The sequence below is a fragment of the Mastigoproctus giganteus genome, chromosome 6, assembly GCF_048544385.1.
Source record: "Mastigoproctus giganteus isolate SK-2022 chromosome 6, ASM4854438v1, whole genome shotgun sequence".
NCBI classification, from domain to species: Eukaryota; Metazoa; Arthropoda; class Arachnida; order Uropygi; family Thelyphonidae; genus Mastigoproctus; species Mastigoproctus giganteus.
In genome coordinates, this window is record NC_143580.1 from 219,999,510 (window position 1) to 220,014,371 (window position 14,862).

Genomic DNA, 14,862 nt, shown 5'->3' on the forward strand with positions numbered 1-14,862 from the left:
AAATTGAGATTTCACTCTAAAAATTGCATTTCTGGACATCACTACGCTTCCATGACAACTAAATTGAGATTTCACCCTAAAAATTACATTTCTCGAGATCATTGTGTTTCTATGACGACTAAATTGAGATTTCGCTCTAATTAATTATATTTCTCGAGATTCTCTGAGTTTCCATGACAACTAAATAGAGATTTCACCCTAAAAATTACAATTCTCGAATCACTTAATTTCCCTGACAACCAAATTGACATTCCACTCTAAAACTTACATTTCTCGAGATCGTTACGTTTCCAAGACAACTAAATTGAGATTTCACCCTTAAAATTACATTTATCGAGATCACCGAGTTACCATGACAATTAAATTGAGGTTTCACCCTAAAAATTGCATTTCTCGAGATCACTGCGTTTCTATGACAACTTAATTCAGATTTCACCCTTAAAATTACATTTATCGAGATCAATGAGTTACCATGACAACTAAATTCATATTTCACCCTTCAAAATTACATTTTTCGAGATCACTGCTTCTCCATGGCAACTAATTGGGATTTCAGCCTTCAGAATTACATTTATCGAGATCACCGGGTTTCCATGGCAACTAAACTGAGATTTTCACCCTAAAAATTACATTTCTCGAGATCACTTAATTTCCCTGACAACCAAATAATAACTCCTCTGACCGTTTGGTTGTCCAGGAGTATAAATAGAAAATTTATTTATTTATTTATTTAAATAGAGATTTCACCCTAAAAACTACATTTCTCGAGATCGTTACGTTTCCATGACAACTACTAGCTCATTTCAATCGTTACTCTGAAAGCAAAATTTTTATTGCCGATTACCTCATTAATTCTAATTGATACCTTTTTTTACAAACCACGTTAATTTCTCAAGGCGGTTTGTCCTCATCTTTCTTCGAAGGTTGATTGAAAGAAGGGAAGGGGGAAGGGATGGAAGTTTATTTGCGCGCGCGCTTTGAATATCTACCGCAGCTGCGACTAATGGCCCCAGAGAGAAGAAAGCACAATCTTCTAAATGTGTTTAGATCCATGGAGAGATCATATTCTCGTGTAATCGTTAGAACTGCAACTGATTACATCACAATAGCGTTGGCTCAGACACGCCCTGTGGTGCCTTGTTGCCAAGGGAGTTAGATGCGTTTGTTGCTTATATTCTGGATAAAGAACGCTTCCGAAATCTTTCTTCTGATAGCAACACGATGTCCGGTACGTAAGTAATATGGAAGAACAGAGAAATCTGCATTACAAATAGGAAAAAAGAACATATTCCACCTTGAGAAAAACTTTTCCTCTTAACGGGGGAAATTTTCTATACATTTCTATGGTGTCGTGCACTTTAGGCCATCAGCAATCAGGACTGCCTTGGACAAAATTTAAATTCTTACCTATACCTTTCTGTATTATAGAATAACCCATTGATTGCAAACTGCTAATTATACGTTCTTCAATAACTGGAGTAAGCTGAACTCAAAAACGACATTCATTTTTAATTCCATTGCCTTCCAAAATGTCAATTCTTTTTTTTTTTTCTAAAATAAAATAAGCAAAAATTATATCTGTTTTATTATTACAAGATTAATGAATGCTGATTGCTGATTGATTTTTCTTGCATTATCACAAACACAGACCCTTTAATCATCGACAAATTGCTCTATCGGTAATTTATCCTGGATCGATGGATCACGTTAATCTTCGCATCAGACAGCTGAGTGTGAATTCGAAGAATGTCTGGGAACAGTAATCCAGAACCGGATCTAGGAGTGAAGTGGGCGCAACGTACCTCGATTGAAACACCCTAAAAACCACTTTCCCTGAGCTGAGGGGTTCTCCTCAGCACATGAAAAGTGGACTGGATAGTCTTGATATTACTTCTTGCACCCAGGCTCCCTCAACTCTAGTACTACCCCTTCCATCACCGAATGAAGTGCTTTGTACCCACAATGAAGTTATGAGTGAGCGAGTTGATGGAACTGAATCTAAACCAATTCTGTACCACTTTTATTGGTACAAACACTTTGAGGGAACGAAAACCATGGTTCAATTCTAAGCGTGGATTGGATTCAAAAATGTTTTTCAGACATTTATGAAACGAGAAAGATGGACATTAGGAAATATGCTCGATAATTTCCTCGTATCAGATGTACGATAAGCCTGAAGGTTCATTTCCTGCATTCCAACACAGACTTCCTCCCAACTAGGATATCTTGGTTCTGTCAGTGAAAAAAGACTGAAAACTTCCATCAAGACATAAAGGAGATGAAGAGAATATACCAGGGATGAGAGAACGTAAACGTGATGGGTGGTTGCTGATAATTTTTATGAGGGAAACCTCACAAAAATTATTAGCAACCACCCATCAATGAATTTTTATACATCTGTATAAGCATTCATTCTTCTATTGATTGTTAATTCGCTGAATGGAAGTGCCACCGTACAACCATTGAAGATTCAGCAAACTCCCGGTAGATGGCAGGAGAATGTATGTCCAAGATTACAGGGGCATAATTCCAAGTTGTGATATTCTGTCTTGTAGTTACAAAGTGGCTTCAGTTACTTGCACTAAGTATTAACCTTCTTTTTTTTTTTGTGAGAAATTCTAAGGAAGATCTCGGGAATCTGCAGCTCATACGTCTCTCTCTTTCTCCCATTCAAACTGCACTCTAAATCAGATATCTCTGATGAGAGTGAATTTGGAATCTCGAGATTGTACGAATGTAAAATCTCCAACCACAGATGGTTGAAGATGGCTTCTTTTAAATCCGAATCAAAATTGGTCCAATGGAAACTCCAAACTGCAATTACCTGTACTTCAATTACCTTGAAATAATTTAAAATCATTGAATACGCAAATTTAAATTCGATTTCTTCATTCTGTTCTCTCTCTCTCTCTCTCTCTCTCTCTGTTTTTACTTTTAAATAAAATTATTTCCTGAGTTCAAACATTCAGGAACTATCCCTTTTCTCTCTCTTCCCCGCATAAGATATTCATCTTCGTATAGATTTTAAGAAAATAACCAAAACAGAGTCTGGAATAAAATTATCTGCAGGTTCTGCATCGTGTAACTCGCTTCTCGAAACCATATAAGACAACCCGGATGATTCTTTCTTTCTTTTTCTTCTTCTTCTTCTACTTTCAGTATCAGTCATTCGGAAAGTAGAATAAAAACTACTTTTATGCAAACATCGTCTAGGCAGGATGTTTGTCTAAGTTTATTATCCAAAGGTAAAAATTAAATTTTATTCAACCACCCGGAATCTAATAGCAACGCAGTAATTAGGTTTGAATCTTCATGCAGTTTCCTGTAGGGAAAAGTGACTCTGGCACATGTTTGGTCTTCCAGTAAACTTGTGAATAAGTAAGCACGTGGGGGTGGAGGGCCCGGAAGGGGAAGAAACCCAGGCTTTCAGATGCATTCGAGAAAAGATTTCAGCTCACTTGTGTAGACTACAAAAACAATTTTCCGATAACTCAGTTTCTACATCCATTACTAGGATGGCGAGCGCAGTTTGAAAATATGGTCTGTGCGTTGTAGAAGACTGGTAAAAATACACTGAGTGGCCACTTTATTAGGTGCATCTATCCTTTTCATGAAATGGAGAGATCCTTCATTAGCAAGTACTATTTATTAAGATTTATTTATGGGGGAAACTCATGTCCCTCCATCTTAGAAGTTTAATCCCACAGTTCGAGTATTATCCACTAGTCTGCGCTGAGATGCCATTACTGGAGTCGTAATGGTGTATCAAAAAGCTCTCTCATCTTCTGCACACTTATCACCACTCATTTAAATAGATGGAAAAGGTAAATGGGAAGGTACCTTCTTTATGTGGCTCGCTCTGAATACGTAGTTTACTGCAATATCTTTTGAAAAGCATCTTCTCAAATAAATGATCAATACCCAACCAGCATATTTACCATCCTATACTGTTTATTTATTTAAATAAATTTCTAGACACCACCAACGTTCTTCTACTCCACTGATTTCCCAATAAAACAACAACAAAAAAACCTTCAGAATCAATCCGCCATCTTTAAAGTGCCTTTTCTTGCTTTGACAGAGAAAATATTTAAGTTTATCACCATTTTCAGCATTGTCCTGGAAAAGTTAAGTTGCCGAATGTCTTTTTGCACTTTGCAAAGCTCTGGTGGCCACGGAATAAATAAGAAATTTGTCTGGATTCATCTGGAACACATTTACACACTTTATTTAATGCTGCGATGGCATCTTTTTTATCATTAGGATTCTTCTTTTTATGTGGCTAGATGATATTTCTCAATAAATATCTTTGGATGTTTTCAATAACACAAAGTTTACTTAAAATAATGATGCAGCCTCATAAGTTAATGATAAACAAGACAGGTAAGGAGAGAAACTTTGGATTGATCTATTGATTTGCGAGGGAAAGGGACATTTTGTTTAAGACAGGAATACGAAGATCATCTTCGCAGATCATGAAGTACCCTGTTTACACGAAGGTCAGGTGACTTCAGCGATATTGATGACTACGCATGCGTTAATAATGTTTAAATTCTCGCCATTTCAACCCCCCCAGTTGAGAATGACGGAATTAATGAATATCCTTCTTCATCTAGATACTAATTGGAGTTTTATGTGTGGATGTTTCTTTAGTAAATGAGATGTAAATTGGAATAAAATTTCGACTCCCCTGCCATGATTTTTAGAATGATTTCATTGCACAAGACTGAACTCTGTCCATCCTAATTAGAATCACCTCTAAATCTGGATGCAGAGAAGGTAGTCTAACGACGTAAACATTTTCAGTTTATAAAAATATAAATGAGTAGTGAACATTAAATATGGGACGGAACGCCTGGGTCCCTCTACATGATCCAATTAGGCTTATTGCAGATCTGTTTGCAGCCTACTGTCTCGAAACTTCTCTTTTGATATTTTAACTGAGCAGCTGTAAATTCTGTTAACCCCAACATATTTCTACTTTAATAACTTGGAAATGCACAGAGAAAGTTTTCATATGCATGGATGCAGCTGTGCAGAAACGCAATATATACAAGTGCTTTTAACTGTCCTAAGATGCTATTTAAATGCACGTGAGTGACGTTGTAAGTTACGCTTGAAGTATTACACGAACTTCGATTGTTCACTTCCACATTACAAAGACATCTAAACTCGTACAATCAATAAGAATATTTGTAGGATTTTCTTTGATTATTCTAATATATTGTGCTATCAGTATAGTTTATCTTGAAAATAGTGGTTTGATACATGCGTTATATATATTTATCTACGTTTGAATCTTTTTTTTTCCGAATTCTAAAGCACCCAATAACAGAAAATTCATCAAAAAGAAAATTCCAAAGAACCTAAGAAGAGGAAATTCTTTTTCTTTTATTTGTCGCTCATGCTAATCTGTTGACTTCATTATCATTTCAAATAGCCCAAGTTCTTTCAGTGGCGCAGCACGGGCTAATTCACCCAACATCATTCTGTAGATGACATTTGGTTAAAGGTTTCATCGAAGAAAATTACTTCAAACATCGCTTACACGTTTTTTTCATTCTTAGTATAATGATTCTTGAGTATTTTCTTGGAAACTATAAAACACCACTTCATTAAAGAAAGATGTACGTAAGAACACAGAAGTTTATTGAGTTCCTTACAAGTCCCATTACTTCGAGATTTGTGCGAAACCGTGGAAAGATCTGTGAAAATAGAAAAACAACAACAAAAAAAAAACACTCTTACATCTAGATAGATTTTTTCTTATTTTTAAGTCGAAAAACACGCTACAAGAACAGGCTACCAAAATCTGTTAATTACTGTTGAAGCAGCCTCAATTTAATTATCCATTTCGAAGGATTTCATGAAATAATTATCTCACAATTCCTTCTACAATTTTCTACAATTTTCCTTTAATTAATTCTTGAAATTTTGTAGCTTTCCTTTTCGAATGAAATAAAATATTGTCTCATTAGGTGGCCGCCATTTTGGAATGAACTGTTACCAATAGCAACCGGATTGTTGCTATTGGTAACATGATTAAGTCACTTTCAGATCACGTAGTCCATTTCCACGCGCCAAGTTAATTGTTACGTTGTAACGCACACGTGCAGACGCACACGTATCTACGCAGCATTGTTTGTCGATTTCATCTAGACTCGCATGATTTTTAAAAACATGATTCACATGATTTTTAAAAACATGATTCGCATAATTAAAAAAAATATGATTCACATGATTTAAAAAAACATGATTCGCATGATTTAAAAAAACATGATTCACGTGATTTTTTACATGATTCGCCTTATGACTATATTTTTATCTGTAAATTTAAAAGGCAGTAAATCTTATCGATGACTTTTTGGATTTAATTGGTTGCAAGAAGTTCAAGAAGGTGTTTTGGAACCCATAAGAACTCTTTATTACTATTCTCAACACGCTCCCGAAGTTTTACAGAAGAGTTTTGGATCCCTGTATATTGTCAAAAAATTATACTTCATAAAACTCTTTCATAAAAAACACACGGTGCTCAACAGATGGCGTCATTTTGTTCCCATCTATTTCTTTCTAGGTGTTTCTTATATGTGATCGTTGCCTGGCCAAGAGCTCATTTAAATTTTGGATACTTAAGTAAACATTGAGAATCATAACCTCTTGGATATTTAAGTAAACATTGAGTATCATTCCATCCCTTAGACTTAAAAGACTAGGGAGGGCTTTACAGACTTTATAGACTTAAAAACATATGGCGACTTGAAGAAGAGGTAAGTAAATGCCATTGCTAATCAGAAACTTGCTCCATGGTAAAATCTTGTCCAAACTGTTGGCAACTCTAACCCATGGGGGCCTATTACATAATCTCAGAAAAAAATCCACTCTACAGAGGTTAACAATACCGTCTTTAGCAACAATTTAGAAACTTGAAATTGTCAGGACACTGTCAATGCTCTACTGGACAGGCTACTTCCACACGTTTATCTATCTATTTAGTCCCCTGAGCATTGTCCCATCAAAAATAACAACTGTTTATACCAACCCCTTGAAGACACGGAACTCTTTACCATGAGTGATCTAAAATCAGCCATCTCAAACCAGAAAAGTCTTCAGAGGTGTCCCCAAGGTTCTGTCTTGGGGCCCATCATTTAGAATATAGTTCTAGCCAGTTGGCTACTTCGTAGATTTGATAAGACACACGGAATATCATATGCTGACGATTTGACTCTCATCTATGCAGGCAAATCTCGCTCGGATCTCGAGTCCCGCGCCAACATGGTCCTCTCTGATCTTCCTTGGGCAGCTGCTAATAACCTGAGTATATCTGCTTCAAAGACCAGGATGATGACTTTCACGAGAATATTTGACTATGGAAGACCTCCGCTCGTTAAAATAAATGAGAGTTCCATACCAATGGTTTCATAACATAAATATTTTGGAGTTATTGTGGAGAATCGATTAAATTTTTGTGGCCTACTTCAACCATCTGACTTCGAAAATCAAAAAGTATACAAACGCTGTAATCAGTATCATCAAGACCGAATGCGGATTAAATAGGGAAACTATTTCCCTATATTATAAGGCTAGTTATATCCCTATGGCCACATACGCCTCCTCTGGTGCGTGGTTTCACAAGGCAACAAACATCAATTTTAAAGCTAACTGATCACACTTTAAAGATCTATGCTCTGGTATTTCCAATGGTCCTTCATCTTGTGTACAAAGGTCTCTGCTATTGAATAAATATCTAGCAAACCAGATGGAATACCAGCCACACACTGGACACGTAAAACGAAACTTTTTACCAGATGTTAGTTTTGTCACCGGAAGGGATGAGAAGAAATGGTTCAGCCCCACTCTTTACTCTTCACCGGAAGGGATGAGAAGAAATGGTTCAGCCCCACTCTTTACTCTTCATTGTTAATCACTGGTCACGGATCCCTAGTTCCAAATTATTTCAATTCGACCTTGTCAACTCACATCCTTGTTATTTCTGGTCCGAGGAAACTTGGGCTCACGTGATTTATCAATCCTCCATATGGCGCCTCCGTAGCCAGGTGGGCAGGAGCAGCAGTGCGTAGAACACGCTTCTTGATTAGACCGGGGTTCGAACCCGTGCCCACCAAATACGGAGGATGCGGAAAGGTCAGAGAATGACCACCGTATACCCCGGAGCAATATGGCCTTAGTTGCTAATGCTCCTAAAAACCAAATAACAAACAAACAACAAACATCAATCCTCCAACTATAATGATCAAAGATCAACAATAAATTCGCACCATAATAATTTTTGCTGAAGGAAATCAAGCTATTCTCGTGGACAATGAAGAATCCTTTCAGGCATTCCAAAGATTTCCACTAGAAGTATTTACAAAAAGAAAACAGACATTGAGTGGTACACCCCTGCTTCTTCTCCAATTGTAGGACATGATGCGAACATCAAGCCATGGAAGAAAACTCATACTGATACTTCATTTAGGCTCTTAGATTCTACTGAAACTGTTGCGTACGAATTCTCTTTAAAATAATAAAATAGAGTTATGAGGGCGTACCTGGAGAGAATACTTGCTAGATATTTCTCTTTTCCTAGAGCAACAGATTTCTTACTTCACCATATGGATTTCCTTTTTCTTTCCATGGATCGGAGATTTTCTTTTCTGTTTCTTGGCAGCCCCTTAAGGGGCAGAAATTGTGGTCTCAAGAGGCAAACTCTTTGGCTGGTACCAAGGATTTGGTTTCCAGGATTCTCCTGTGGTACGGAACTGCTGATACTCACTGGTTTCTATCAGTGGGTGAGGAATTTTAATTTTTTCCCGCTTTTCATTTTTGTGCAGGGACAGAATCTTTCGCTGGTACATTTAATTGAATCTCAATTGCACGGGAATGCTGGCACACAACGACTTTCACAACTACCTGTGGATGCGGGATTTTCTTTTTGCTGGCCTCTTGCCCTTCGCACGAGGCGGGATTTTGCTGGCACATGGCTTTGGGATCCTTAGGTACAGAACCGTGGAAATCCACTAGTCTTCCATACCACCAGTGGAAGTGTGTAAAGTGTGTTTTTGGGTCAAACGGCACCAGGGGTTTCCCCCATCTCCGCCCCCCCACAGTGGAAGTGTGATGGTTCTTTTGTTTTCTTTTTTTTTTTAAATGATCCCAAACTCGTTTTGGACATTCAGTATGAGTTAGTCGAGGTCCGCCACAGTACATGCGCAGTTGTGGCCCACCTCCACGTTGTGTAGAAGAACACTGGGCATGTGATCGCCTTCCTGGTGTCTCTGTCTTTCCTTTTTTCTTTCCTCCTGTCTTTGTTATTTTTTCCTTTTCTCTTTGTCTCTCTCGCTGTAGCTCTGTTTATCTTTCTCGCAGTCTTGTCTTTTTTCTCCTTCCCTCTTTCTCTCTCTGTCTTTTCATTTTCTTTCCTCTTGTTTTTGTCGTTGTCTCCTTTTCTCTCTCTCTCTCTCTCTCTCTCTCTCTCTCTCTCTCTCTCTGTACCTCTATCTTGTTCCCAATTTCTCTTTTACTTTTTGTATTTTCATTTTCTTTCCTCCTGTCTTTGTCTTCCACGCCTTTTCTCCCTTTCCCTCTCTCGCTTTTTACTCTTACCTTCTGTCTCATTTCTCTTAGTCTCTCTCTCTCTTTATCTATCTTTCTTTATCATTCTCTGATTCCTTTCCTCCTGTCTTTGTCTCTTTCTCTCTCTATCGCTATCACACATTTTTCCTCATTTCTCTCCCTCTTTCTCTCTTCAAATTTTCACTCTTACCTTCTCTCTCTCTCTCTCACTCTGTCTCTTTTCTTAGTTTTTCTGTCATTCTCTGATATTTACCCTCCTGTCTCTGCCTCTCTCTCATAGATATTTTTTCCTCATTCCCCTCTCTTGCTTTAACTTTTCACTCTTTCCTTTTCGCATCTTTCGCTTAGTTTTTAGTTCTCTCTCTCTCTCTCTCTCTCTCTCTCTCTCTCTCTCTCTCTCTCTCTCTCTCTCTCTGTCATTTTCTGATTTTTGCCCTTCCTGTCCACGTCTCTCTCTCTCCTCCCTGCCTCACTTTTGTTTTCTTTCTCACCCTTACCTTTTCTTTTTTCTTCTCTCTCTCTCTCTCTCTCTCTGATTTTCTCTCTGATCCTCATTTTCTTTCCCACTCTTAATTTCTCTCTCTCTATCTATCTATCCTTCTCTCTCTCTGTCTCTCTCTTTCTCTCTCTCTCTCTCTGTCCATCTATGTCTGTCTCTGTCTCTCTTTCTATTACAACGTAACAGAGAAAACTCTGTCTTTCTTTCTTTCTGTTATCAGCGTAACCGAACAGAAACGGTCCTTTCCCCACCCCTCGACCAGCAATGAACTCTTTTCAAAGCAGTAAAGCAAGGATCGATTTTCCGATAGAGAACTGATAGTTGAAAACAGCAGGAGAAAATGATTCTGAATCTCTCTCTCTCTCTCTCTCTCTCTCTCTCTCTCTCTCTCTCTCTCTCTCTCTCTCTCTCTCTCTCTCTCTCTCTCTCTCCGACTCCTCTATTTTCCTTCTTACGAACTTTACTTACCGAGTGGGATTAAGAATAACTAGGAAAGCTATCGAGGCGACCCCTTAAGTAGCTGGCTGCTACTTTCCCGAAATGGATTTATACCAGTGCGGTAGAAGGGCTTTTTCCATCATTATATACAGCAATTAGCGAAATCCTTCGGTTTCTCATTCTTTCCATTTATCTCTTCGCCTCTCGTGCATACCATTGCTGATGTCTATCATTAAGATGCCTTCTAAAGATAGTTCTTGCGCCGAAAGGCCCATTTAATTACTACCCTTTAGCGAAAGGGAGCTTAAGAAAGTTCTAGAGAAATATATCCCAAAGGGCTTTGCTTTTTGGGTTTGTTTACTTCCAGCGCACTTTCTTCTAAATCGCCACAAGAATCCTCCCGAACCACTTTTCAATTAAAACTATTTATGTCAGAAGTTTTATTGCTACTTCGTTTCATATATAAAACTAATAGGAAGGTACGTGTCGGTTAAGTAATTCTAGTCCTTCTTCAGGTTGTATTGAAAAAAATACAAAGTTCCCTATAATCACAATTCATTATGACTATTTTAAATCATAGTTGCTTGCTGCAAGCATCATCTACTCTGAAGATATTTTATTTTCCTTAACGATGTCCCCCACGGATCACCTCTAGGTCCTTTTTAATTAAAATATTTATAAATGACTTTAATTCGACCGCTCAATCTTACATTCACAACCCTACTACTCTCTCCTCAAAGGCTTACAACCATATTTATAGTTGTGACCGATAGGTGGTGCTTGGGTAGGACATGATGAACTCTCAAAGGAGGGGTGTTCCGATATTAATAGGAGGGCAGTGTATTTCATTGTTTTTTATGCATGTCCACTTCTATTCTTATCATTTTTATTATTTGTATGGACTCAGTGATCATTGAATTAGGACGACCCCATCAGTAATGGACTATTATATGCTAGAGCAATGGCAATTTGCATCTGGTTGTGCAAGTCAAAGTGATAAAATAGCAATTATGGGACATACTACAGATACCATGGAGTTTCAGAAGGGCATAATTGTGGGGGCTCCTGCGTCGGATTCTTCCATATCGGAAACGGCACGTCTTGTTGGTTGCTCAATGTCCACTGTGGATAAAGTGCACAAAGAATGGTGTCGAACTGGTCAAACCACCTCCCGTCGACAGAACTGTAAAGGGTTATGCAAGTTGGATGTTCGTGGTGAGCGAAGGGTGCGCCGCGTTGTAAAGGCTCAACAGTAGGTCAGTGTGCGACAGGTGATGTCCCAATACAATGTGGGCAATGCAAAAACGATATCTCAAATGATGATGCGCCACACACACTAGGACGTATGTGGTTCCACAGCAGATGACCCAAGACACATCCTCTCCTCACTGCTGATTATCGTGCAAGCGACACGAATCCATGGAACCATTGTTCATGGTGCCGACTGTCCACGCAGGTGGCGGTGGTTACTTAATACGAGGCACGTTTTGCTGGCAAGGACTAGACTGGGGTATACACCAACGTTTCAATGGTGAGGTCTACTGTGATCTCATAGGAGACCATGTACATCCTACCATGTTACATTTTTCCCAAAGAGAAATGACATCTTACAAGATCATCGAGCGTCATCGAGCTCATGCTGGACCACATTGGTTCTAGGAACACAGTGAAGATATCACCCATGTTGTTTGGCCTCCAAATTCGCCTGATATCAGTCCAATTGAACACGTGTGGGATGTTTTGGAACGGGAAATGAGGCGCATGGACATGCAGTTCTCATCTCTTCTGATTGTGGAAAACTTTGCATATAGCATGGCTGCAGATCCCTGCGGTCGTCTCAGACATCTAGTGGAGTCAAAGTCCAGACGGTCATAATTCAATGATCACTCAGTATATATCAACAGTACCTCAATGAGGATCATTTTTTTGACTCTAGGATAGAATCAAAATTAAATTGATGTTTTTTTTTTTTTTTTTTAATAATAATGCCCGAGAACTAATTACATATAGAGTTAATTGGGATTTTTGTTTCTCTTTTAGGATACCAAAACCTTCTCTTCCATTTAGCGGTAATACAATCATTTAACTGCAACGGACTTCGGCTCCTTTTTCAACGATGGCTACTTCCATGGGTGGATCCAAGTGGAACAACGATCAAAACTCGGACACTCCCACAAAATGGATGGTAGTTTTGGATGCCACGATGGAAGTGATTTCAACAACCTCTTGGGAGGAGGATTCAACCACTCCTCACGCTCTGTACAACGAGTCTGATCTATCTTCCTGGAACCTGCATATCAACTCAACTCTGAACGATCACGACGAAGAAGCGGTTAGAGGATCACCGTATTCAATTCCAGAAGTGATCATCATCGCATTTGTTGCCGGACTTCTCAGCCTGTTGACCGTGATTGGTAACATCATGGTCATGATATCTTTCAAACTGGACAAGCAGTTGCAGACGATCAGCAATTACTTCCTTTTAAGTCTGGCCGTCGCTGATTTTTCCATCGGTCTCATCTCGATGCCGCTGTTCACGATGCTTCTCCTGTACGGTCACTGGCCCCTGGGAGCCTTCATCTGTGATACGTGGTTGGCACTGGACTACCTCAACAGCAACGCGTCGGTGTTAAATCTTCTCATCATCAGCTTCGACAGGTACTTTTCCGTAACACGACCGTTGACCTATCGGGCCAAGCGAACAACGCGTAGGGCGGCGTGTATGATCGCGTCTGCCTGGGTGATATCACTGTTACTATGGCCTCCATGGATCTACGCTTGGCCGTACATCGAAGGACAGCGGATGGTCAAAGATCACGAATGTTACATCCAGTTTTTAGAGACTAATATTTTCGTGACCTTTGGCACTGCCATAGCCGCTTTCTATGTCCCGGTAACTGTTATGATCATCCTCTATTGGAGGATCTGGAGGGAGACGGAGAAGAGACAAAAGGATCTTACGCATTTACAAGCTGGCAAGAAAGATGACAGTCGCAAGTCGACCTCTAGCGACGATCCCCCAGATGGAGAGGAGTGTCAAAGGTCACGTAGCGGATCGTGTGTGCTAGAGGAGGCAACCGAAACCACCTATGTACCAACATCTCTATGCGTGGAGACATCCAAGTACATGCCGGCAAACCACAAGTCAAGACCCAAAAGATTAAAAGAACTTCTCTTATCACTGTGCAAATTGGACCGGGAAGCCGAAATTGCCGATGAGGACAGTACCAGTCACGGATCTCCGGCAACTACGCCCGCTTCGGCCGAAACCCCAATTCAACCCTGCTCACGCACAACAACCATGAGTTTTCGCTCAGACCATCTCATTCAGATTCATCACCCCTCTCATCCACGATCCACCGAACCCCCAATCCCGATGACAGACCGCAATGGCCCTCGGAGATCAGAAGTTACCCCATCGACTTCCAAAATTCCAGCCACCAGATCTTTCTCTTCCGATCTGGTGTGTACCATCACCATCAGACTACCCTCCCACCCATCAGTTGACGGCGAAGGCGAATCGCAAGCTTCGATAAAGATGATCGTAGAAGAAGAAGACTTGGAAGCCGAGACAAGCATGGAACCCTTGATGGAGTCGGATAGTCCAAGCATTCATTCCGATCAGAAGCCGACAAACTTGGGAAGATGTCGCCACGGATCTCTAAGACCACCGGATTCTGCAATGGACATCGTAAGACTCCCTCTACATGCAAAGTTGGTACACAAGCAGGTTGCGAAACATCGGGCTCCAAAGAAGAAACGCAAGCAGCAAGAAAGAAAACAAGAGAAGAAGGCAGCGAAGACTTTAAGTGCCATCCTGTTGGCTTTCATCATCACCTGGACTCCGTACAACGTTTTGGTGCTCATAAAAACTCTCAGCAGATGCGAGAAAGATGAATGTATCCCCCAGGGTTTATGGAACTTTGTTTACTATCTGTGTTACATTAACAGCACCGTAAATCCCCTCTGCTATGCATTGTGTAACGCCAATTTTAGACGTACCTATATTCGAATTCTTTCTTGTAAGTGGCATAACAAGAAGAGTAGTTTAGTGGGCCGAGGATATTTTAGCTAAAGACCATTTGTTCACATATCTTTGTACACCACTGTATACTACACACAAATGAATGTCATACGATGACTTAGGTTATGTAATAAAAAGGTCAATACTATAAACACCGATGTCTTTCTATAGTTAAGTGTACATTCGCTAGATGGCAGCACAAACTTCCGTCGGAAGGAAAAAATTATAGAGCAGTCTCCCATTTCAATTTAAGGCTAATTCACATTCGAAGACAATTTTCAGCGAAAGAGAAAAAATTCAGGCTCATTCCCATTTTAAGGACAATTTT

The 14,862-nt window shown here is 39.6% G+C and overlaps 1 protein-coding gene across 4 annotated transcripts in view; it reads left to right on the forward strand.

Annotated features, from left to right (window-relative positions):
• LOC150085001 (muscarinic acetylcholine receptor DM1-like) overlaps positions 1-14,585 on the forward strand; it is a 181,659-nt gene extending 167,074 nt beyond the window's left edge. For 2 of the 4 annotated variants that reach the window (XM_090375706.1, XM_090375707.1), the window contains exon 4: positions 12,551-12,698. In XM_090375706.1, the coding sequence (XP_090231832.1) occupies positions 12,551-12,596 (46 nt within the window). In that variant the 3' untranslated portion in view covers positions 12,597-12,698. Of the gene's footprint in view, positions 1-12,550 lie in introns of all 4 variants that reach the window. The other 2 variants (XM_090375705.1, XM_090375704.1) reach the window with 1 other exon arrangement.
• The last annotated feature ends 277 nt before the right edge of the window (positions 14,586-14,862 follow it).